Source organism: Eulemur rufifrons, chromosome 17, assembly GCF_041146395.1.
Source record: "Eulemur rufifrons isolate Redbay chromosome 17, OSU_ERuf_1, whole genome shotgun sequence".
NCBI lineage: Eukaryota > Metazoa > Chordata > Mammalia > Primates > Lemuridae > Eulemur > Eulemur rufifrons.
This window is the reverse complement of record NC_090999.1, coordinates 52,877,524-52,902,685: the sequence shown is the minus strand read 5'-3', so window position 1 is coordinate 52,902,685 and position 25,162 is coordinate 52,877,524. Positions and strand designations below refer to the sequence as shown.

Below are 25,162 nucleotides of genomic sequence, written 5' to 3'. Positions count from 1 at the left end.
GGGCACTCCTTCTTCATTTATTCATTCAGCAAACACTTACTAGATACCTGCTACATTCCAGGTACCGTGGGGATACTGACTGCAGTAAGACATGCTCCTTTATTTTCAATAAGCTTACAATCCACTAGGGGGAGCCAAATATATAAATAAGCCTAAGAATTACTGTTCAAGGTGCCAGAATAAGTCTCTGCAAGGTGGGGGTGGGTGTCAGAAAGAATTGGACACATCTGCCCCAGGATTGACCAGAAAAATTCTTGCAGGGAAGTGTCCCCTGAGAGTGTGCTTCTGAGACCACTGAGCCAGAGTAAGGAGGCTGCTAAAAGAGCCCCCAACTGCTAGGCTTGTGTATGAAGCTAATGTGGTGACCCTGGATGGGACGTCTGGCCTGGGCCTTCTGATTCATGCACATGCTCCATGACTAACCCTAGTTTGAGAGAAAAAAAAGAATACACTGCAAGTTCCACGTGGAACCCTCAGAGAACAACATGCACCATCAAAGCCTGAACCACATAAGCAATGTCTGAGTAACACGGATTTTAAAAATGATCTCTTCTCCTTTATTGCCACATTCATATAAAAAGTTCTCATATATCTGGGCTGGTAAAAGAAAGCCACGGTGCATATAAAGAAAATTATAGGAAGTTAAAAAATATATGGTTTTAGTGTTTGGAAAAGCAGTTACGGATTGCTTCCTCGGTTTAATTATCAAAGCGATCGAAATTCTGGGTTTGAAACTCTTGGAAGTCCTCGGGGATGGTGTCTGCAACAAGAACAGGCACAGGAAAGGTTAGTGATGCTCCCCCGCCACCCTGGAATCCGGGTCCACCTCGTGCTGTGCAGGCGTCCTTCCTATAGGGGGCGCTGTCTGCCTGCCCAAGAGGCCCCACTAGGTCCCCGCAGCCATTTTCTACTTCGGGCTGCTTTGCAAATTGTTGGCTTAAAGCCCGGGAGTGCTCATTCACAGGCCTAAAGAAAATTAGCAGGCAGAGTGGGTTTTGAGTCTATGATTAGATTTGCACCATATGAAAATAAAGGCTGCCTGTAAATTAAACCTGACTGAATTCTTCACTGAACCCCAAACCCTAAACCATGCAGTTAAATTCTATGGGTCTCAATTTCCACATATATAAAATAGGGAAAATGAGATCTACTTTTTACCTGTTACACAGGGACTATCAGGTTTTAATGAATATGTGGTGTGAGCTTTGGGCTTCTGGAGGGAAATTATGCTATAAAAGTACGGTGGTATTATTTGATTCACTGCAGTAATAATACTGTATAATAATAGGAGTGCATGTTACCGTTGCAGCGATACTTGAGGTTGGACCAGATGATGTTTTCTTGAGAGAAGCAGAAAACGCCAAGTCGGCCTCCACGCATTGTGGTGTCTATGGTGACCCCAGAGTCAGCCACCAACTCGGAGCCTTCATAAAATCGCACCCTGCAGACAACACAACCCAGAGTGAAGCGCCCACTGTGAGACCCCAGGCTCCCACTTCTTAAGACACTTGCATCTTTATTCTATATGCCACTCCTCATGGACCTGGATTGTGCTCTGTTTCCCCTTCCCTAAGGATGGGAAGTCCTCGAGGGCAAAGACTGTGAGTACATGTCTTCCCAACCTCTGTCTCCCAAAAGGCCTAATGCAATGTTGGGCACACAATCAAACTTGATAGGTACTTGCTGATGAGTTCAAAACAAACAGCCTCATGTCACGAATGAGAGGCTTTCTCTCTTTGTTGTCATGTGAGCTACTTTGTCTATTCAAAAGTTCTGCTTTTCCTTTGGTTTGATTTCTATCATTTGGTGGAATCTCAGAGCAGTGATTCTCAGCAGGAGACAGCATTTCCTAAGCAGAATTTTAGAAGTTTGGGGGCACTTTGGGTTGTCACAGTGGCACTCAATGACAGAAGCCAGGGATGCTGGATGGCTTACAATGCCCTGGAGAGAACGATCAAAACTTGTCCTGGGCTGGGCGTGGTGGCTCACGCCTGTAATCCTAGCACTCTGGGAGGCTGAGGCGGGAGGATCGCTCGAGGTCAGGAGTTCGAGACCAGCCTGAGCAAGAGTGAGACCCCGTGTCTACTAAAAAAGAAAGAAATTATCTGGCCAACTAAAAATATATATAGAAAAAATTAGCTGAGCATGGTGGCACATGCCTGTAGTCCCAGCTACTCGGGAGGCTGAGGCAGTAGGATCGCTTAAGCCCAGGAGTTTGAGGTTGCTGTGAGCTAGCCTGATGCCATGGCACTCTAGCCTGGGCAACAGAGCAAGCCTCTGTCACAAAAAAACAAAAAAAACTTGTCCTGCATCTCACACACATTTGGAGGATAGGTGAGGAGCCTGTTTAGAATTATTAGGGCCTAGAACCTAACTCTCTTTTAGTATGAACATCAAGTATATTCTATGCTAATTTTATTGTAAACTGAATTTTCCAGGGTAAATTGAGAAACCACTGAATAGTTTGTTGGAAAATTAACATTCTAACATGTGCACCATTTTAGAAATTCAAATCACCATTGACACAACACCATTGTAACATTAAATCACTGTCACAAAATCTGCATTAGAATGTCATCTTCCTAGTGATTCTAGTATGGGTGCAAGTGTCTATCTCGTCTTCTGGTGTGGTTGTGCCCAAGTAATTGCATTATTTTGTTATAAATTCTTATTTCTTTATTATATTATTAGGGCTTGGACTGTTTTTCTAAAATTACATGTGTAGGTAGATAGGTTATATTTTCTATAATTTCATTTTGGGACAGACAAGGGGGCATTTCAACATATTTGTTATAAACAAGGGGCACTGGGCTTCACAGGGCAGAGGACATGATCGCCCCACTGTGAGGCAGAGTACATTTGACATAGTGTCACACAGAAGAACAAAATATGAATTAGCCTTCACAGCTTCCTTTTTCCCACCAGGCTGCTTTCCTGCCCCGACGAGAATGCACCTAGAACTCCTGCCTAAACAGGTGTTGATCTGCAAGTCTGGGAATGCAGAAGTAAGTACACTGTCTAAATTTCAAAGATGTAGCCCTAAGCCATCCTAACTCCTGAGTATACTTAAAAAAAAAAAAAAGTCCCATAACGAAACACAGCAGATACATTGGCTTCCAGGAGGCTCAGTTCCTGCCGTGCAGCATGTGCCAACATTGTGCACGGCTCTGCGGGGACTAAGACACAACACGACACAGGGGCTGCCCTCGTGGAGTTTGTGATCCAGTAGGGCAGACAGACCATAAGGGACTCAGTGTGTTCAGTGTGTGCTATGCACTAGTAAGAGACTGCACAGGCCCAGGGGAGTGACAGGGCAGGGGTGGATAAGAGGCTCTTACCTCACACTGGTCAGTGTGTCCACTCTCAGCGTCCTCTGCAGAACATGGCAGAAAGCCCCCGCCATTCAAGCACACCAATCCCCCCAAAGTTGGGTCCTCCCCCTGAACATCCTTCTATTCCCCCTTTGGCCCTATAGGCCAGGGGGGTGTTTTCTCTCCCACCTCTTTTCTGGGGCCATCATCCAGTCACGGAGGTCCCGGCTTGTCCTTGAGGACTATCCTAGGTCAGGACTGCTCAGCCGAGTGGGATGCAGAACGGAGTGTGTGCTTTGCTTCTCGTGCAAGCTGCCTACCTGATGTAGCCCACCTGGGGCCTGTGCTGCAGGAACCAGCGGTAGGACACCTTGTCCTTCCAGCCCACGTTCCTGGAGTCCTTCCACAGCAGTCTGACCTGGTCGCTGGTGTCTCCCGTGTGCCACAGGGAGTTCCGGAGATGCTCTCCTGGACCTGTCTTAGACTTCACAGCCTGGACAATGACACGAGCAAGGTTTTAGGACAGGACGCAGAGACCACCCTTCCTGTGTCCTAGATCTGAGCTGATCGGTGGTGCCTGATTCATGGTTACAGACTGGCTGCCTTGGATTCAGACAAAAGCATTAAACACATGTCATTTCTACGAAGGTGACCCCCCCAGCCTTTCTTTTGTTGGCCAAGATTCCACTACCCAGTTCACATTTTTTCCTTCTGTAAGTCCACTGCTCACCACGTTTGCCCAATGAGGGTTCCCAGGAAATGTCTGCGTAGCCTATCAGCCCTCTAGTACAAAGTTGGCCCCAATGACAAAACAGGCTATTAGCCAGTTTCCAACACGGTGTGCCTGAAGGTGCACTCCAAACCTTCCCCACCTCTGTGACCCCACTCAGGCTGAAATTCCCACCATGACAGGTGAGACTGTAGCTGGTACATAGGAATGAAGGCAAGGCCCTTCCCTCACTTGGACCTTAGCAGAAATATATCAGTTTCTTAGATTAACTAAGCACCACAGAACACAGGATTTCAAAGGAGGTTGAAGAGCCCAGAAGAGAAGGAGATGAGTAGCTTCAAGCCACCAATACCTTGAGCTGAATGCCAGGTTCGGCCACTGCACGGAACGGGGTGGCTTGCCAGTATGTCTGCTCCGTCTGCTTCCACATGACCACGTAGAAGCTGGAGCTATCTTGGTAGCCAAAGATAAAGCCTGCATAGTCATCATCTGTCTGGGTATTTACATGGAAGGTCCCTTCGAAGTCAACTCCATTAAAAGCCGTGTACCCTGTAGAGATCAGATAAGATTAGAAAAATAAGCCACAGCAGTAGCTGGAAGAATCCCACACATGTGGTAACCAAGGCCCTGGACATACCCACTGCCAGGCCAGGATCGCTGTTCATGGTCTGCACGATCTCCATGCCCTGCAGAGAGAGTGGAGGGAGTTCAGAACACTCTTGAAGGGGACAAGTAAACTCAGGGAAGCCCACAGCCTCAGGTCCTGTGGGTGAGTGGCCAGTGATATCTGACTCCCATGTAAAGATTTCATTATCTTTGTAGTGGCTCTATCTTGTTATGTGCTCAAAGAAAACACATACTTGTAAAGAAGGTAAAAAAAAAAAAAAAAAAAAAACAACCTCAAAGTTGAATAGAAATGATTTTGCTAAGACTGTCAATTAAGTTGATTCAATAAACCCTTAACTGGGGATCATACAACATATACTTCCAATGAATGTGACTTGCTCTGTGACTCTGGGTAACTAAGAAAGTCAGGCACAGAGAGGCCAGTGGACTTTCCAATGATGGGGACAGGCAGAAGCAGTCTATTGAGGAGATTAGGAGTGTGGGCTCTAGGATCAGACTGCCTGGGTCCCAATTCCGGGCATCTCAGCTGCTTACTGCAGTGCTACCCTGAACAATCTAAAGCTTTATAAGACTCTATGTCCTCATCCATAAAATGGACATAATGAAAGTACTGCATCATAGGGCTACTAAGGGATAAATGTGACGTGAACAGTAGCTGGCCTGTTGTCAGCACCCTCTAAAATGTTACCTACAGCTCTCAGAGGTGGGCCTCTATTGAGAGGCAAAGCTGAGCTGTTGCCAGTGGTGTGACACTCACCTGATTCAGAACCACCCAGTTGGGATCAATCTGGGCGTCCCCTTCAGGATCCAGGACGACGGTCTGGTAGGCCCTGAAGTCGGTCAGGGTGACCTCCGCATTCTCCGGGCAGACGTCGATCCGATCGATGACCTGGTCCTGATCGAAGTCAGTCTCACAGATGTCTCCCACCCCGTCGCCTGAGTGGGGTGAGGAGGGAGAGGAGCTCTGCAGTGCCCGCATCCACCCCACTCCCCGGCACAGCAAGGGGCAGCCGGGGAACAGAAGGGCCCAAGCTCCCACGGCCAGGGCTGTGCTTTTCAACCACTGCTAGGAGCGGAGCCCAGGACAGGTCACGTCTGAGTTGGCCCTGGGCCCCATCCTGGAGTCCTTGTGGTGGGTGACCAGGCCGGCCCACAGAGGACACCCAGAGCATCTTGTAAGATTGATTTGAACAGTTGCCCTCCACTCTGTCCCCAAGAACTTATTACAGATACCTGGATTCACTAACTGGTGGATCTTAAGCCTGACCTTACACACGTATCTATAGTACTTTCTGGACTACGATGTATAGAAAGCAGAGAAATTATCATTGTTACCAGAGTATCTCTAAGGCTGTAACTTTTGGTACCCCTAGGCTGAATGTGGCCCACAGCATGCTCTGTTCAGCTGACATGATGGCGGTGAAACATTTGCCATTGCACTGCTGTGGACGGGCATGCCCTCTCCAAGTCACCACGGTGCCCACTGCTCCCCCTGCCTTCGGGTAGCTGGCTCGGTGCACGTGGTGCCATACCTGCCTGGCCCCTGCAGGCACGTGAGTTTGTGGGCCGGACTGCGCCATCCTCTCTACCCTTGCCCCTTTTCTGGGACTCCCAGTGGAACGAGCAAGCAAAAGGGCAGCGCAGCGCTCCAAGCCCTGGGGACTGAGCTGTGACATGTGGCCCCTTCCTGCCCCACATGAGCCCACCCTGGGGCTGCTGCTCAGCTCTGACGGAGTGGGAGGTTGGTGTCTACCGTCCACACAAGCTCAGCTGCACAGTGAAGCTCGGGGTGCTCTGGGCCGGTGCCGGGGAGACGTGTGTCCCCAGCTGATGGGAACCTGGGGGAGCCACACAGCCCTGGGCTGAACCCACTTACTGTTGCTATCTTCCTGGGCTGGGTTGGGGACCAGCCGGCAGTTGTCTGGTCCGGGAGGCACCAGGTCTGGGATGCCATCGTTGTCATCATCATCGTCACACTCATCACCAATTCCATCCTTATCGGTGTCCAGCTGGGCACTGTTAATGACGGTGGGACAGTTGTCGGTGCTGTCCTGGTGCCCATCTCCGTCACTGCAGGGGAAAGAGGTGGTTTGGATCAGAGCTCAGCAGAGAACAGGAAGCAGCGGTTCTCAGGAAGGGGGGTCTGTGTGAAGTCTCTTCCCAGGCTTGGCTTTTTTTTTTTTGTTCAATCAAACCCACTGGGGTCATTCCTTTAGATAAGGCTGTGGATGGGCCTCAGAGACTATTTTCCCACTTCCTCAACCTCTTGAGAAAAGTGAGTCATTTCCTACTCAAGAAATGGGTCTTGAAGATAAGGGTCTATTTCTGTGATTTATGACCAGAGACTTCTGTCGGTCCCTGGGGACTGCTAGATGATACCTGGCTCAGAGGATGAGTGAGGGTGAGGGGCAGTGGAGCCTCAGTGTAAATCCTGGCTCAGCCCCTGGCCAGCGTGTGATCCCAGGCATGATACACGATCTCCCTATGGCTCAGTGTCCTAATCTGTAAAATGGGGATAATAGCAGCACCTGCCTGATAGGGTTGTTATCAAGACTGCAGGATTAAAATGATCAAGATTTTGCATATTAAAAATGTTTAAAGTATGCAAAAGCACTTCCTAAGTGCTCAACTCTTAGGGTGCCCCACGGTGCTTTCTGTTCTATTGCTCCTCACAGGCCCCGGCCAGTGGACCCAACGAGGACTCAGACCTGACTGCCAGGGGGAGAACGGCAAAGAGAACAGGGCCACCGCTTCCTGCGCTCAGTACAGTCTGAGGACTTCTCTGAACTCTCCTCCTCTGTCCACCTGACTTTTCAGGCTGAAGGGCCACCTGAAGATGAGTCTTCCGTGTGCCCAGAGCCTTCCCTGAGTCTACTGAGACTGCTCGGGGCAGCTCTGGATCAAAGAGAATACTCCTCCTACCCTGTTCCACCTGTGACCTGTCCTGGGGCAGGAACTGCCCCCACACCCTCCAGGAGAGTACAGAGGACGGAAGCTGGGGACCAGCCCATGCCCTCTGGCACCAGAAGGGGCCCAGAGAAAGTGAGGCCAACCAGGACAAGCTCAAACAGCAGAATCCTCCAGCACACAGCAGGGCTGCTTTATAAACAAAAGATTGAGCTAGTTCCATTAGCAGCCATTCTTTACAGCCCTGAACATTTTTATGCAAAAACAAGCAGTTCCTGTCCTCCTCCCCAGGGTTCAAGTTTGTGGGAATTAAAATGTATCCTAATGAGTCATTTATTTTAGGCAAGTATCTCAAGGCTGGTGGGATAGGCTAACTGAGACATTACTGTAGATGGCAATCAGAGTGCGGGATGACCTGCCACAGGGGACGTTCTCGATGTGCGTCACTTAGGGCAGTTGTGAGGGTACCAGTCCCACCTTCGCCTCAGAAAGGGAGAGGGACATTTGATGTCCGACTGTCACTGACATGCCCCTACTTGTGTTGTGACACCAGAAATAACACAGCCACTATTTTCTACATGTCACTTGAGGGCCACACTGGGCTGGGAGTTTTACCTACATTATCTTGAATTTTCATCATAACCTGCAAGATGTGTTTAATTATCTCTGGTTTGCAGATGAGTAAGTTGCAACTCTATGAGAAATACATTCCACTCAGCTGGTACAGTTGGCCCTCTTTATCCACAGTGCCATGGCCACAGATCAAAAATATAGTATTTGGGGAAAAAAACAATAAAAAATACAAGTAAAAAACACAGAATAACAACTATTTACATAGCATTTACATTGCATTAGGTGTTTTAAGTAATCTAGAGATGATTTAAAGTATACAGAAGGATGTGCATAGGTTATATGCAAATACTACACCGTTTTATAAAAGGGACTTGAGCGTCTGTGGATTTTGGTATCCTCAGGGGTCCTGGAATCAATCCCCTGTGGACACCAAAAGACAACTGTATGCACTTTGCAGCAACAACCTAGAGAATAATGAAGGAGACAGGACTTTATAGGCGCCATCTTGAGTAAGGTTTGGGTTGGGAACTGGTTTCTGCAGGGCAACCTCTGATCTGGGCCTTAGAAGAGAAGCTACAACTTTTCCTGCTTTGCTTTTAGAATCCTTTCCCTCTCATCCCTGTCCTGGCTGCCTCTCTAAGAATTCACTATGGAGACAAAAGGGTATAGAGCCTTGGGTTGCAGGTGCCTCTAGGGCCGAGTGGCACGTGTCTATGATTGTGGTGATGTTCCTACACCATCCCTCAGTTTGTGATCTCTCAGCAAACTGACAGCCTTCTATTTTGGGATGATGGTGAAATCTTCCTGAGCTGAAAGAATGTAATAATAAAAGAGCTAATATTGACTGACTGCTACATATATAACAGAAACCATAGTAAGTACTTTTCATGGATTAACTCAATCTTCACGACAGACCCATGAGCTGGATCTACTGTCACCCCCATTTTACAGATGAGAATTTGAGGAGGCACAGACAGAGGATGGAATTTGCCTAAGGTTAGCCAGCTTGTAAGAGAAGGAGCTGAGATTTATAGTAGCTGTCTCACTCCAGAGCCTGTCTGTGAAGCTACATTGACTCTCCTGTAATAGACTTCACTTGCTGGCATGCCTCGTCCCCCATCCTGACACCATCATCCCCCCTACACAGAACAGTCAGGGAGCACTTTCATGGTAACCCTAACCAGAGGCAGGGCTACTGGTCTAGCCCAATCCACCCAGAGAGATCCCAAAGCATGGCAGGTAGCAGCAGAAAGCCCTGAAAATTAAAACTCTCTCCGGATGTTCGCATCTAACTCCCTGCAGCTGGGAGATGTGCCATACCTGTCCTGATTGGTGTCGCAGGAGTCCCCAACCAGATCATTGTCCACATCAGACTGCAAAGAGAACAGAACATGTTGTTATTTATTCCTGGGGCTGCATGTACAGAATGTTCCAGAGAAGGCAGACCTGGCCCATCATCACTGGATTTCAGGAATTATTTCTCTGAAACTGGGGTGGTACAAAACTGCAAAAGGACAACACCATATTGGTGTAGGCACAATGCTGAATTTTCAAAAAAGCCTTCTGAAATATCAAGCTACATGGATGGGCTGCCCACACACCAGATGAGCTGATTGGATAGGGGCGCTGGGGCAGCGTGGTGGCAGGTGGAGACGCGGCACTCTGGCGCAGCTCAGAGGGGAGCCAGCCGCAGGCACGGGGGGGGGGGCGGGGGGGGTTAGGCAAATTAATGTTGCATTGCTTCTGCAATTTGGAATTGAGCAAAAACGGTAATTGAGTCACAGAGGGCAACCATGACTCCCCTCTCTCGGGCCTCTGAAAATAAATGACATATCACACTCGATTATCTAGACTGGGGGGGGGGAGTGAGAAGGGAAATGTGATGCGTCACTGAACTCAATCTGAAGTGTCCATACATGGGTTGTGTAGGGGTTTGGGACTAAAGGGACATGAGTATCCCGATGGTCAATTTCCACCTTCTATTTTCAGCAGAAAAGACTCATTTTGGGCACGATTAAGCTCACGTTACTAACCTCGTAGGCACTCTACAGCCTGGGAGGTTAGTCCCAAAGGCCTCAGATCTCCTGCAGTGTTCGTCCCATCAGCTTCACGCCTGACGTGTTAATGTCTCCACCTCTGCTCTGTTAGGTAAGTGGCAACAGCAAAGAACTGGCCGACAGGCTCTGTGGTGTTTCTAGACACTGGTGTAAGTGAGCCTTTGCGCCAGGGAGCTCAGCCTAGGGTTTGAATTCCCCTGTACCCCACTAACCTGGTTAGGGTTGCTGACGTCAGGACAACTGTCACAGGCATCCCCCACACCATCACCATCCTTGTCCCGCTGGTCACGATTGGGAACTCTGGGGCAGTTGTCCAAAATGTTTTTTATTCCTGTGAGAAAGAAATGCTACCTTGGGTCAGGGGAACGTCACTGACTTCTAGGGGCTGTAGAGCTCAGGCACATGGGGAGGTACTTCTGCTAGGCCGTTGGCACAGAGGCACTACCCTTTCCACCAGCCATTTAGAGGTAACTTCAAAGGAGGGATTCTGGGGGACTTAAAAATGAACAGCTCTTGGAGGCATTGATCCACTGAACTCTACTTTGTTTATGATGTCAAGGGCCAGGACAGTGACCAGAGGAGGGGTCATGGCAGCTAGGTGGGCTGGCCCTGCACAGGGATGCCCTTGTGGATGTCTAAGCTACGACGGACACCCTAGGGCTCCGGGCACGGTGGTGCTGGAGCTGGGCCTAGCGGGCCCCCTCTCTTTTCAATTTTGCACTCAATGATGTCATACTGGTAGTGATGACGACAGTGCCTAGGTATGCTGTGGAAATTGGCGAATGCTGCGAGTCAGTGCTTGCTTTGGTTTGTTTCGTTGAGCTGGTTTACCAGCTCACACTGGATCTGGGGGTCGGTTGGGCTCACTGAAGGTGACGTCATGTCGTAGGGAGGTGTGCACATTCTGGAGTTGGATGTGTACGGTTGGGGCCGGGTGGTATATCTGAAAGGATTTTCCTCCCAGGGCCTGTGATGTATGTGTAGCCTGTGGCCCTGCTCAAAGTCCTCTCGTCCAGTTCTCCACCCCCAGGTCCTTCACCTCTAAGAAGGCTGGTGGGGGAGTGGGGAAGGTGTAGTCTGGGAAGTCAGATGCCCTAAAAACGACACACCCTGACAAGACACTGCTCGAAGGGATCAATGATATAGAGTCCCTGAAGCTTGAACAGGGGAGTGGGCTGTGGAGTCTCCTTCCACAGACACCAGTCCACCTCACACCCTCCAGACGCAGGCCGCAGGGAGCCACCCAGAGTTGGAAGGCCCCGGGTCAGTAATGCTATTCCCACCCTCAGAGAACCAGGGCAAAAGGACAAATCAATCCCAAATAAAAGACAAAGCAAGACAAACCCACCATCTCCATCCATGTCGTCGTCACAGGCGTCTCCTTTTCCATCCCCATCTGTGTCTTTCTGGTCGTTATTTATGACATTCACGCAGTTATCACAGGCATCCCCAAAGATATCCTTATCATTGTTTCTTTGGTCCACATTGTGAGTCAGGACACAGTTATCCTAGAGGAAGAGAAGACGGAACACTCACTCAGACTTTTACTGAATCTACTTCTCCCATTGTTGAGTTGTCAGAACTCTGGTGGCCCAAGTTTGTCAGTTGTATATTTTAAACATCTGTGAATCTTACAGGATGAAAAGTTGCAGTGCTATGGGAACGCAGGCAAGGAAGCTACACTTAAAGTGATTAATAGAGATCGTTAACTTCGCAGGCTCCTCCATCATCCCTGGTCCGCGGCAGCTCCTGGGCGCCCCCAGCAAAGCAGGTACCTGCTCGTTCAGGATCCCGTCTCCGTCGGCGTCCTCATCGCAGGCGTCTCCGATGCCGTCTCCGTCTGCATCTTCTTGGCCAGAATTTGGCACATACCTGCAGTTGTCCTGGGGGTGGGGGAACACAGCTCAGCGTGACAACCCACATTTGTCTTAAGTCAAGAACTATTTCTGACCTCAAGACCGAAGGACGGTGGCTGCTTGGCTTTATTGGTGGTGGCTGTTTTGCTTCATTTGAAATGCATTGAGTTTAAAAATGCAATGTTAAATGAGAACCACAGAACTGCTCCCCGCAGATGGGACTGCGGAAAGCCGCAGAGTGGAGACCCCCTTACCTTCTTGCAGTTCCGGGCAGAGCACGGCAGCTCCTCGTCGGGGTAACTGTCGATGTCCACATCCTTTCCACAGATGTAGCCGTCGCCAGCCCAGCCGACTCCACACTGTGGGGGGAAAGCGCATCTCCTGTGTGTGTGTGGGATGGGGGGACAGCCCGAGCCAGACAGCACTGTTGGGTGCGATTTAACCACCATTTGATTGTATTTGAATAGTCTAATGGTTCAAAGTTCAAAAAGTACAAAGGGGGCTGTAGAGAGAAAACTCTCCTCGCCACTCCTGTTCCCAGGGACGGGCGGAGCAGTGGAAGGAGGAAGGGAGAAGGACCCGGAAAATGATGCAGAACCGCAAATGCAGAGGGAGGAAAAGCCGGCCTGTGACAGGAGGTGAGAGGAGGGAAGAGGGAGAGAGTCTGAGGAGCAGAGTCAGGGCTCAGGGAAAACAAACCTTAGGGGAGCACATGTTAAATTTCCTGGCCTCTCTCATCAAAATAAGGTGCCTTCAGACCAGTGCCGGCCTGAGCCTGTTCTCAGTCAGCTGCGACCCCGCGGCAAGCAGGGATTTAGGCAGCAGGATCGCGGAGAGGCCCCTCCGGAGCCCCCGTGCCTGCTCTGTTGCCTCAGCAGGGCCTTCAGAGGGCCTGGAAGGCTCCGCCGTGGGGTACAGTCCTTGACTCATTCTAATGAGGAAAAAATTTCCTCTAGGAACAAATACATTTTTAATGAACCATTTTCTGGCAGATTAAATTATTTTAGTAGTCACACCAAGTTTATTAATCCTTTACCATCTGTCGTTGTGCCTTACTGCAAATTCAAAAACATATTAAGAGCCCCATCACCCACATCCCAGGGGAGTCGTCCGTTTGTGCACAGAAAATGAGGATTTAAACAGAGACGTACACTTGCTTCTCAATGACTGTGTTTTGGTAATAAACATGCCTAATCAACAAGAATTGGGGAAATTGCTGGGGTTTTTCCCTAAGCCAGCATATTCCTTCACCATGACCTTGTTACAGAATCTCTGTATTGCCAGGAAGGACAGACTTATTTATATTTATTTGTATTTTTAAACTTATTTTTGACTCTTATTTTTCCTCTTTAAAAAGTGATATGCTTATTGTAGAAAATTTTGCACAAAGATAAAGAGTCTAAGTCTGAGATATAAAGAAGAGAGAAAAGGTCTCCCGGAATCCATCCTGCTGCTCAGGGGGACTGCCGGGGACCCGTGAACCCCAGACCCTGAAGGGCTGCCCGTGGAGGGCCTGGTGCCGCGGATGCGAGGAGGTGTGGGCAGCCGGGGTCTGCTGATTATCAGCGCCTAGAATCCCCGAGGACTCTGGATTCCAGGACTTGGGAATGGAGGGCCGGAACGAACGTGAGTTGCGTCAGGCCACGACTGCTCTGGTCTCTCTGCCCAGACTCCCCCACACCGGCACCAGGGCTGGAGAATGCACAGGGAGCGTGACCATTCACTGAGCTGTCACCGATTCAGGGTGGAGGTGGACACAGAGAATGGCACCGTCCACCCCCTTCCACTTTCCTGTGGGAGACGGTAGGTTTCTCTCTGAGGGTTTACGACAGCCTGGCCTCTCCACTGCGACCCACCCCAGCAGGGTCAGGCCAGATGGATGCTGGAAGTCGTAGGGCAAGGACAGTGAGGAATGACAGCAGGTATGCTTGTCAATTATACAAACAGGTAGATGGGGCAGAAGGAAAAAAGGAGAGTGGGGGGTTCCTTCACCTCCCCGTGGGTGGCTTCTTAGGCCTTTCCACAGAAACTGCTTGGGAGCTGGGGCTCCACTGGAGGCTCTAGCACCCGGGTGCCCAAGTGGGTGGTGCCACCCCATGGCCATGCGGGAGAGAAAAGGCAGCTCATGGTTGATGGACTCCAGACTGCTCTGCCACACCCCACAAACTCAGCGGACACTGGTACCGATACATTCTGTGCTCATTTTGATTTCAGTGCTGTCGCTTCAGAATGCCTTTGCCATGAAGCAAGTAGAAACCGGAGAGGCCTGGTGTTTAAAACAGAAGTGGAAAAATGATAAAGCAAGAAACAACTTACCACACACGTCACATCCCCCTGCCTCTCTTCAATGCACTGCGCATTCACACTGCAAGGATTCAGTTCGGGATTTCTGCAGTTTCTTTCGGTTTTGCATCCCCTTGTCTGATCGCCCATGTACCCTGGTTTACAAGGCCCACAGCGATAAGATCCCTGCAAGAACAAAGACAAGACAATGAGCCAGGGGCTCAAAACTGCGAGCCAAGGTTCTGCTGTTGTGCACGTTTTCACACGTACTGGTGAGAGCCATGCCTGCCTCTGCTTATGCGCACATCTTACAAGATCTTGTGAATGCTGGTGAAAACACCATCCGCTTAGACAGTGGGGGGATAAAAGTGAAGGCAGAAGAAGGCTAGATGGTGAAACGACGATGCTGGCTCACCAGCTCTGCTGTGGTGGCCAAGGAGGAAAAGCTGGGAGTTCCAATGACATCCTGGCAGGTGGAGTGAGAAGTTTTCTCTGGGGGCAGGGAGATGATCTGATTAAAAAGCAAGTTGTTATTTTTTTCTGTTCCTTTGGCTCTTTTACAACTGAATGACAAAGGAACGGGCACACAAATAAACGTTTGTGGCTTGCATTGAGAATTCTTTTTTTTTTTTTTTTTTTTTTTTTTGAGACAGAGTCTCACTCTGTTGCCTGGGCTAGAGTGCTGTGGCATCAGCCTAGCTCACAGCAACCTCAAACTCCTGGGCTCAAGCAATCCTACTGCCTCAGCCTCCCGAGTAGCTGGGACTACAGGCATGCGCCACCATGCCCGGCTAATTTTTTCTATATATATTTTTAGTTGGCCAGATAATTTCTTTCTTTTTTTAGTAGAGACGGGGTCTCGCTCTTGCTCAGGCTAGTCTCAAACTTCTGACCTCGAGCGATCCACCTGCCTCGGCCTCCCAGAGTGCTAGGATTACAGGCGTGAGCCACTGCACCCGGCCTGTAAAGTGCTTTTCTTTACAAAGAAACAAGGAAACTAGGGATTAAAAAACTTTCCCAGAGATATATGGTAACTCAGAAATAGTCATATATGGAATCAGTAGTCTTTTCGTTGATAAAAAATTAAGAAAGTTAACTCTGCTACATCTTTCATCTTGGACAGAGTTGACAGGAACTTTTAGAAATAAAACCCATATCTGAATACTTATGTTATAGACAACCCTGAGCGCTAAGTATTTTAATTTAATACAAATGACTTTTGAGAATTTTTATGAAAATAAAGATTACCATTTGGGGATCTTGTAGTCACTGGCAAAATACTGAACTATTAATATAAACTGCCAAGCTCTTCATATTTTTAAAATACAAGGGGTAATATTTTATTCAACAAATAGTTATCTGAGAGCCCAATATTACAACTTTGATATAAGATAAAGAACAAACTTGGCACTTACGAAATTCTTATATAAAAAATACTTATATTAAACACTTTTTTGCACAAAGTTTTACCCTTATTCTGCCAATCAAATATATTATGCCCATATGATCTATGTGTGTTTGGGGGCTATGATCCATAAACATATACTTGTTTTAGTAACTGGTTCTGCTTTGATAACAGCTGTGAGAAATACTTACCAAAGTGTTGACACAGATAGAATTGAGAACGCATGCTCCATTTCGACACTCATCAATATCAGTGCAGATCTAGCACAGAAAAGTTGAAATTTTAGAGTGACACACTGATTAAATAGGAATGCAAATAAATTTCCTTTGTTTTGATATCTTTATGTGAAGACACAGAATTTCAGGTAGAATGGTAATCTGAGGGTTATTTTTGCCACCTCCCTGCATTTGTACCCATTTGTACTTAATCTAATTGAAAATGATAATCATCTTCATGGTACTTGAAGTTGTTTAGCAAAAACAACTTGCACAATTCATCTGTTCCATACCTTTTTAGTTAGGAAAGTTTTTTTTTTTTTTTTTTTTTTTTTTTGAGACAGAGTCTCACTCTGTTGCCCAGGCTAGAGTGAGTGCCGTGGCGTCAGCCTAGCTCACAGCAACCTCAAACTCCTGGGCTCAAGCAATCCTCCTGTCTCAGCCTCCCGAGTAGCTGGGACTACAGGCATGCACCACCATGCCCGGCTAATTTTTTTCTATATATATTTTTAGCTGTCCATATAATTTCTTTCTATTTTTAGTAGAGATGGGGTCTCGCTCTTGCTCAGGCTGGTCTCGAACTCCTGAGCTCAAGTGATCCGCCCACCTCGGCCTCCCAGAGTGCTAGGATTACAGGCGTGAGCCACCGCGCCCGGCCTAGGAAAGTTTTTATTCTGCTTGAGACTCAATGTACTTCTTCTACCTGAGGATTCCTCTCTTTCTTCAATTCTGAAAAATTCTAAGCTTCCCTCTATTCCTTTATATTCTTTCTTTGGCACTACAATTAGATAACATTGAATTTTCTCATTAATATCTCCTTTTGACTCTTAGCCTCTCGTTTATATTTTCTATGTTTTTATCTCTCTGTGCTAGATTCTGGATGATTTCCTTAGATTCACCTTTCAGCCTATGAATTCCTCACTAGCTGTGTCTAATGTGTTCTGCTCATCTGTTGAGTTTTTAAGTTCACTGATTGTATTTTTCATTGATAAAAGTTTTATTTAATTATTTCTCAAACTCATCTGTTTTTTTTTTTTTCACATTGCCCTATTCTGTAATTATAGTATTTGGTCCTTCTTTCATCTCTTTATCGTTTTAAACTTATTTTACGTTTATCATGTTTCCTCATGGTAGTTTCTTCGTATAAACTGCCATTTGTGTTTATGGGCATATCCTTAGTAGCCCTGATTTTTGCCTGTGGGCCCTCCACTGGCCCTGAATTTTGGAGTATCTTTACATAGTGGCGTGCCTTTGACTTTCGTCAGAGCTCTGGGGATTTTACTGCTCTGGGGATGATTGTTTTAATTTTTTGGCTTGTGTTTCTTCATTATATGTGTAATAGGTTTGGAGCTCGTAACTGTATGTGGTTCAAGCTTAAAGCTTTGATTTGTTGTGGGTCGTGTTCATTTTTGTCAACCACATCCCAAAGCTGAAGTCAAGCTTCTTTGTTGTCGGCTCATCGAGTTTTTCCACCTCCTTGTAATGGACAGGGTAGTTCTGGAGGCCCCTGGTTTATGGCAGGTCTTTGTCAAGTTCTGAGACTGCACAGCTGTACCACGTAGGTGACAGAACCCCAGCTCCCCACTCCTAGGCACAGACCCCGCTGCCAGCTCCCAGGAGCTGCTGTGGCATCGGCCCCACTCACAGTTCTGGCTGTGAGTTCCCTTCTTTATTCTGGAAACTGCACCATTTCCTTGTATTTCTTTTGACCTTGGGATGCAATAAAATTTGTTGTTAAATTTTAGCAAGGTGCTCCCTTCTACTTCAGTTGGGTCTACAACATTGCTGGAAGTCCACGGAAAGTGTTTCTTTCTACCTTACAGCAAGCACCTGTTATTTCATTTTGTCCATTTTCCTTGGTTTATTCTTAGAGATTTAGAAAAACTTTGGGTCATCACTCTGATGGCTTCTTGTCATTCCCATGTCTAGCTTGCCTCGTTTTTCTACTCTAAAAAATCATGCCCTCTAGAATCCTTTGATAGGCAGCTAGGAAATAATGAACCCTTGCCCTTCTTCAAAGCTAACATAATAATTTCTCTAAGGTAGTAAAATGTATTTATAGACCTACCATTTGCAAGGGCTGAAAACATCAGAAAGAATTTCATAGTCAGTCAGTTAAATAATGACCAGGATGTAGTAGAACATTTGGAAATAAATGGAGACTGTCATAAAGTACTCAAGTGCTTTATGGCAATTTATAGCTTATATAAGAAAAAGGGGAGGCTGCCTCAGGGGATCATTTCTACTCTTGAAATCCCCTCATCTCTAAAACACTTTCTGATTGGCAACAATGACTTTATGAAAGTGACCTAATTTTTCAAAGCTTTTATTTGTTTCCCTGATTCTCAAGTTATTCTGGAGGACAAAATCTTCAATGGCTACCAACAAAATAAGTCTGAAATTATGCCACATAGCCAGTATTGCCCCATCGACTGGGTTTCTAGTGATACTCTATTATCCCAATGGAACAGCTTCCTCCCTTCTAGACATTATGAATATATACACTCAGGAATGAGTAGGAAAACTTCCTAATTGGCTTGTTGTGCACCATGACGTTCCACATGGCACTGGCTGCTCAAGGAGGTGAAGGGTTACACTGAAGAGGTGGGAACCAACCAAAATTGTTCTGTTAAGATGAAAACCAAAGAGAAACCGTAACTTCAGCCCACCTGCTTGTTTGTCTTGGCAAAATTGATCCCAACACCCTGCACCATGGGCCCTGTGAAGCCCACCGGGCAGGCATCACATCTGAAGCCAGGAGACAAGTTCACGCAGCGCACGCCCGGGTAGCAGGGATGGTATTTGCACTGGAGACCAATAAATAAATAAATAAATAAATTAAATTAAAAAGTTCACAGAGAAAACTCTCTCAAACTTTTCTTCATCTATTTGCACATTTGTTTAGTCATTTAACTGTTTTTCGGTGGAAAAAATGATAAAAGGAAATAAAAGCTTCCAACTTCCTAGTTACCCACTGAATGTCTGCCCCACACAATCTAGGCTGCCTTTCAGCAGGCTTTCCTGCTTTACAGAATAATGGTATATCCAGGTGGAAAGGAGCCCTGATGTTAACCACCCTACATCCTGGTGTAAGCAGCTCCCTGGTGTTCTAACCTGGAATTCACAAATCTCTGTGAAAGGACCATGTCCCTGGACTGCTCAGCAGCTGGCTGTTAGATGACTCCAAAGGCATTAGCAAACCAACTGCTTAAACGGAAGGACCTAGAGTAGGCAAAGCCAGGGCAGGTGCTGCTTCAGTAAGGTTTATCCATCAGGGTCTGTGTCTGCCTTCATGCCTATCAAGTCCATGGTTATTCCAAGGCTTTTAGAGTCTTGGAGATTTGTTCTGGTCCTTTTTTTTTTTTTTTTTTTTTTAACCACTTCGACTAATGTAAAAAACATGACCACGTCCTGCCCTTTCAAATGGAGGAAAATTCTAGTTCACAGATAAAAACCAGATGCAGTTCTGTGAAACGTGTACAGCTGTTTCTCCAATTGAGGGATTACTAGAGACCATCTTAATTGTTTACTACCGGGGAAGGTAGTCAGCCAAGTGCTGCTGTGAGCCTGTGGGAGTCCGTGGGTGTCAGCGTGCACATAAGTTCCCCGTGTGTGCCCCTCCCTCCACTTCTCCTTGCAGCCCTCCTCTGGCTGGGTGAGAGGGAAAAGGCACATATCGGTGGCAACCTTGCCACCTGCTACGGACAGCCCATATTTGCTGGATCCCGCTGGCTCCATCCCTGGGCACTTTTAATTGCTCACAGGTTACAGGGCCACCTCAACAGGTCTTGCTGGCATGAGAGTCCCCTCTGCTCCTCTATCTAGGAAGCCTGAAGAAATCCATTGTTAACCTCTAAAATATACCCTTATAAAAGTCTTCCCCTTCTACATTTGCAAAATCATAGGAAAAGCAAAATTGTAACACAGACTGCTTAGGAGACATAATCAATGCAGATGTTGGCAGAAGTCTCGGCATTGTAGCAACACAGACTGGTAGAAGAGTTGGAAACACAGCAAGAATGACAAATATGGCCACAACCGTGTGTCACGCCTCCTTTGGCTGCTCACAGTATCTCAGGGTCTCCAAGGATTCCTAAGGAAGTAGTTTTTATGGAGCCTGGAGGACAACCCAAGTTGTCCTTTATTCACCAGCTTGGCTTCTTCTGCCATGTGCTGTAGGGTGTGGAGGAGACTCAGGCAGCCCCTACTCTGTGTAAGTGAACTTTTACCTCATCCACGTCAGAACAGGTGATCCCATTTCCCACGTAGCCCTCGGGGCAGGGCCCGCACTGGAAGCCATCTCTGGTGTCAGTGCATTGGACGCCTCGGAAACACGGGTTGGAGTCACACCGGCGTGGTGGGCGTGTTGGGGGTGCCGGGGGTGCCAGGGGCACCAGTGTGGTGCTTGGGGTTGGAGACTGAAACCTGAGAGGACCTAGAGAAAACCAGGAATCCACAGGCTTATTCCCCACCAGGAAGACATACAGGATGCAAAATGAAATTTGGTTTCCCACTGAACTTTCCTTCCCGTCCCTCCAGCTTCATGGTGAACCTTCAGAAACGCAGTCAATGCAGGCAAGACCTTCACCAGTCTGTATCACCTGACTCAGAAAGAGCCAGTCACTAGAAAAGCACTTACCACAAGCTTGGCATTCAGCTATGGTATTTCGCAAAAATGTTGTTTCCTTGACCTTTAAAGATGAGAAAGGGAAAAAAGCATTGAAAAGGAGTGCCTAATATGATCCAGGAATGAAAGCATCCACGTCACACTTCTTAGAGCAGTGCTAACATACTACGACTTAGACTTGCAACTACGGTGTTTGTCACAAGCTCAGCCCCCATTTCCAAAGTGCTTCTAGTAGAGGCTTGGGGTGGGGAGTTGCATGGGCCCCCCAAGGTCTGGCTCAGAGTCCGCCTCCCTGCCTGGGCAGGCCTGCGGCTCCATGAGCTTATCCGAGAACTGCTCTGATAAGACTGGGGCTTTTCTGATATATGTCCTGTTGGTTACCTGCTGTCTCAGAAGGTCCTTCACCTCTCCCAGAAGTTGGTTTAATTGTGTCATTTGACCCAAGAACTGCCGGTTGAAGTCTCCTGTAGGAACCAAAAGGCAAGGAGCATTCAGCCAGTGACAGTCATTTCTAAGTGACTCAAAACCAAATGCTTCCTCGGAGAATCATCATGACAAGATGATTCAAAAAGTTAGGGTATCTGAATTCAATTTCTCTAATTCACCAAAAAATAAAAATAAAATAATGATGCCACTGGCTAGTTAGTCCAAATTCATGTGAGTTAGAAAAATAAAAGTGCAATGAAAATATTCCTTGTCCTGGACTTTGATTCTGCTGGGACCCAGTCCATCCAGGGGACCTGGAGTTTGTCTGTGTTGATGGAGGCGTGCAAACTGTCCGGGGCTCACCACACCTGTGCCTGTGGTGGGCAGCGGCTCGCTCTGCTGCAGGAAGCAGTCTTGCAGGCTGGCCACCTGGAACAGCGAGCCTCTCACCACCAGCTTCAGCTCTTCCAAGAAGTCCTGGAAGAAATCACAGTCACACCATAGATTTCTGACACTGTTCACAAGCCAATGTGCTTGCATATTTATGCAATTTTCATAACAGAGCAGCCCTGTATACTTCGACTCTGACATCTTACATAATTTTGTAGGTTCACATTTTTCCTAAAGCCTGCCAGCCTATTTTTCTGAAGTGAATATGGAAGTAGCCAGTAGCCTAGGAAAATGCTGTATCCAACTCGGCCTGAAAGTTCATCAAGGTGGCCAAGAAGAGGAAAGGCTATTTTCCTACATGGTGAAAGAATTATTTTGTAGCAGAAGCCTCTTAAGAATTGTCTGGAATTTGTTTATGGAGTTTAGACTAAAATAAGATACCAATCACAGTTTTATTTTTTTGAGACAGGGTCTCACTCTGTTGCCCAGGCTGAGTGCAGTGGCGTGATCATAGCTCACCGCAACCTCAAACTCCTGGGTTCAAGTGATCCTCCTGCCTTAGCCTCCCTAGTAGCTAGGACCACAGGCATACACTACCATGCTTGGCTATTTTTTTCAATTTTTCAGAGACAGGGTCTCACTATGTTGCCCATGCTGGTCTTAAACTTCTGGCCTCAAGCCATCCTCCTGCTTTAACCTCCAAGTAGCTGAGATTACAGACGTGAACCACCATGCCCGGCATCTGATCTCAATTTTAAACAGTATTGTTTTTAGGATGTGTTAGCTCCACATTTCAGCAAAGCCTCTGATTTCCATGGGCTATGAGAACAAATAAACAGTATCTCCTATGATCATTAGGCAGTTGATATCATATCTTAATATTACTAGTTGATGTCAATCATTCATTGTTAGTCAAAAAGTCAACTACCTTGCCCTTTTATCTTGTAACTTTTACTTGTGCTCATTTTTATTATATTTGTATATGATAGAAAAAGTTTATGTTAACTGTCAATGTAAAGTCACCATTGTTATTTTAGAACTCAGCATGCTAAGGATTTTCAGAGGAATTCTACTTTTTAATTTTGCTAAGATTTATGCAGCATGTGCTATGTAAGAGATACTGTGTTGGACATCAGGCTATAAGCTCCACAGAGGCCAGGACCACAGCTGGTTTTTCCCACCGCAGTATCCCTAATGCCTAGAGTGTGACTATTGGTTAACTAATTGACTGAAAGAGTAGGTGACCATGAAACCCAGCCACTGTGATCCCTACTGATAGTCTAAGGAGGTAAAACTTCTGAGAAAATTCCAGTGAGTATAGTTTCTGACGACCTTGTCGGGCTGAGTCCCATATTTTAGAGATTGACTTATTTGGTGGTGGATACTAATTTCTGAAATGACCAGTGACACAATTTTTGACTGTTATTCTGATGACTTGGGCTACTTTGGGGATTCAGAAATAAAGGTTAGCATATCTTTCTATTCATTAATTTTTTTTCTATAGGTAAGCCTACATTAAAGATCTCTCTATGTGCCTCTGCAAAACCAAAAAGAAAAAAGAAAATCCAACAAACAAAAAAACTTTGGATTTTAGCTTTCTTGGCATTTCTGCTTTAAAATGCTTCCTGTTGGCCGGGCGCGGTGGCTCACGCCTGTAATCCTAGCACTCTGGGAGGCCGAGGTGGGCGGATCGTTTGAGCTCAGGAGTTCGAGACCAGCCTGAGCAAGAGCGAGACCCCATCTCTACTAAAAATAGAAAGAAATTATACGGACAGCTAAAAATATATATAGAAAAAATTAGCCGGGCATGGTGGTGCATGCCTGTAGTCCCAACTACTCGGGAGGCTGAGACAGGAGGATCTCTTGAGCCCAGGAGTTTGAGGTTGCTGTGAGCTAGGCTGACGCCAGGGCACTCACTCTAGCCTGGGCAACAAAGTGAGACTCTGTCTCAAAAAAAAAAAAAAAAAAAAAAAAATGCTTCCTGTTGTTTAAGCATAAAATTTTGAGGTTAGATTCATAGTTTTTATATTATTATCTAAAACTTCACAGCATTCCTGCTTATAATGGGAATTGTTTCTTACACACCCTGTCTCTTTACACAAAGAGCTCAGAGAAGCTTGTAACTAAAGCATATATAACAATAAAATAGAAATGGAAAATGAAGATTGAGAGCTAGAAGAAAAAATATTATGGGCCATAACAGATGAACATAGTTATTGATTTTGACATTGACTTCTATATCAGACAAAATTCAGGAACTGTAACTAGTTATGTATTATTGGAAAGGACAAAGAATATTAGTTCTTTATAGGAAACAAAGCATTTCTTAGCACAAAATCCTAAAAGACATGCATGTGGCAATTTCTACAGCAAGGGCAATGGTATAACAATAATAAAAAACCACCATTAACATGGTGTAAAACAGAAGACAAAGGTGATGGGATTTTTTTTTTTTAAGACCACATTGAACTAAGCTAGCAAAAAGTTCCTTTTTTGTTAGTGGATGTTCTGACAAGACCTGTGAAAAATGCCATTCCCAGTGCTTGGCAGTTTCCAATCATTCTTTTTAAAAATTTCATTGAAAATAATAAATATTAATAACATTATAGAATATTGAAAATAGCTAATGCTATCATCCTAAGGCAGTTATTTTTATTTTTGCCAATTTTTTCCAACTTTACAATTGTATCTAAAGTCTCTACTAATCACTGAAAGCAGAAACTCTCAATTTTGGCTTCACATTAGAATCAGTAATTTTTAAAAAATGCTGATGCCTAGCACCACTAAACAGATTCTTATTCAGTTTGTCTTGAGGGTGGCCCTCTAGCAGTTGTTTTCCAAGCTCCCCATGTGATTCTAATACACAGACGGCATGAGACCCTGGCATATTTTTCTCAGCACAATCCTCTGCACTCCCTAGGCCTTGGTAGCCCACCTTTGCACTTCAAAGAATGGTCTGTGGGTTCCTACCTGTGGCCTCCTCTGGAAAGTCCTCAGTTCAATGGACTCAGGACTCTGGGAGAGGCCAGAAAAGGCTCTGGGGAGATTGTGAACGGAATCCACTTGGGAGCAGTCCAGGTAGAGCTCTACAGAGCCAGCCCCTCGCTGCAAATTGGTCAGTCTCAGGAGGACCCTGTGCCGCCTCCCATCAGCCAGCTGCAGGTTGTTGAAAACCACCAAATGGATCTTCCCATCATTCTTCAGGTAACGGAGGATGGCTGGAACCAAGCATAGATCAGTGAATGGTGTGACGAGGGGAAGCAGGTGGTCCTGGGCTAAACAGCTTCCTGGCCACAAGACTGGGGTCGCTGGAAAGAATGTGAGCAAGTCATAACCACAACTACCGACAGGTTCACCGCCTTCTGTGTGCCAGGCACTGTCTCAGGCATCGGAATCCACTCTCCTCCTGAGGACATTTTGTACTGATGGAGAAACAGACAATATGTAGTAAATTTGAAAATAAACAACTTCAGATAGTAGTAAGTACAATGAGCAAGCAGAACTCCATCAGAAAACAAACTAAAATCTAAGTAAGCTCCAGAGAGCATGAATTTATTAATTCACCAAACATTTACTGAGCAAACCATGGTACTGGGGACTGTCCTTAGGTACTTTAAATACTTAATTTCTACTCATTGCAACCCAGTGAAATTGGAATAAATGTAAATGAGGAAAGTGAAGCTCAGGTAAGTGAAAGTACTTGCTCAACGATGTAAGAAATGGCAGGACAAGACACTGAACCCGAGTGTGGCGGA

At 46.4% G+C, this 25,162-nt stretch overlaps 1 protein-coding gene across 1 annotated transcript in view; it reads right to left on the bottom strand.

Annotated features, from left to right (window-relative positions):
• Window positions 1-534: 534 nt before the first annotated feature.
• The window catches only part of THBS4 (thrombospondin 4), a 48,007-nt gene continuing 23,379 nt past the window's right edge, over window positions 535-25,162 (bottom strand). Inside the window, exons 3-22 of the mRNA XM_069491922.1 lie at window positions 24,378-24,625; window positions 21,386-21,494; window positions 20,973-21,055; window positions 20,604-20,655; window positions 20,194-20,399; window positions 18,634-18,771; window positions 15,941-16,009; window positions 14,378-14,530; window positions 12,316-12,420; window positions 11,981-12,088; window positions 11,554-11,713; window positions 10,418-10,536; window positions 9,469-9,521; window positions 6,545-6,738; window positions 5,426-5,604; window positions 4,679-4,727; window positions 4,394-4,590; window positions 3,632-3,804; window positions 1,302-1,441; window positions 535-760 (exon numbers count right to left, since the gene is read on the bottom strand). Of these exons, the coding sequence (XP_069348023.1) occupies window positions 699-760; window positions 1,302-1,441; window positions 3,632-3,804; window positions 4,394-4,590; window positions 4,679-4,727; window positions 5,426-5,604; window positions 6,545-6,738; window positions 9,469-9,521; window positions 10,418-10,536; window positions 11,554-11,713; window positions 11,981-12,088; window positions 12,316-12,420; window positions 14,378-14,530; window positions 15,941-16,009; window positions 18,634-18,771; window positions 20,194-20,399; window positions 20,604-20,655; window positions 20,973-21,055; window positions 21,386-21,494; window positions 24,378-24,625 (2,597 nt within the window). The 3' untranslated portion in view covers window positions 535-698. The remainder of the gene's footprint in view (window positions 761-1,301; window positions 1,442-3,631; window positions 3,805-4,393; window positions 4,591-4,678; window positions 4,728-5,425; window positions 5,605-6,544; window positions 6,739-9,468; window positions 9,522-10,417; window positions 10,537-11,553; window positions 11,714-11,980; window positions 12,089-12,315; window positions 12,421-14,377; window positions 14,531-15,940; window positions 16,010-18,633; window positions 18,772-20,193; window positions 20,400-20,603; window positions 20,656-20,972; window positions 21,056-21,385; window positions 21,495-24,377; window positions 24,626-25,162) is intronic.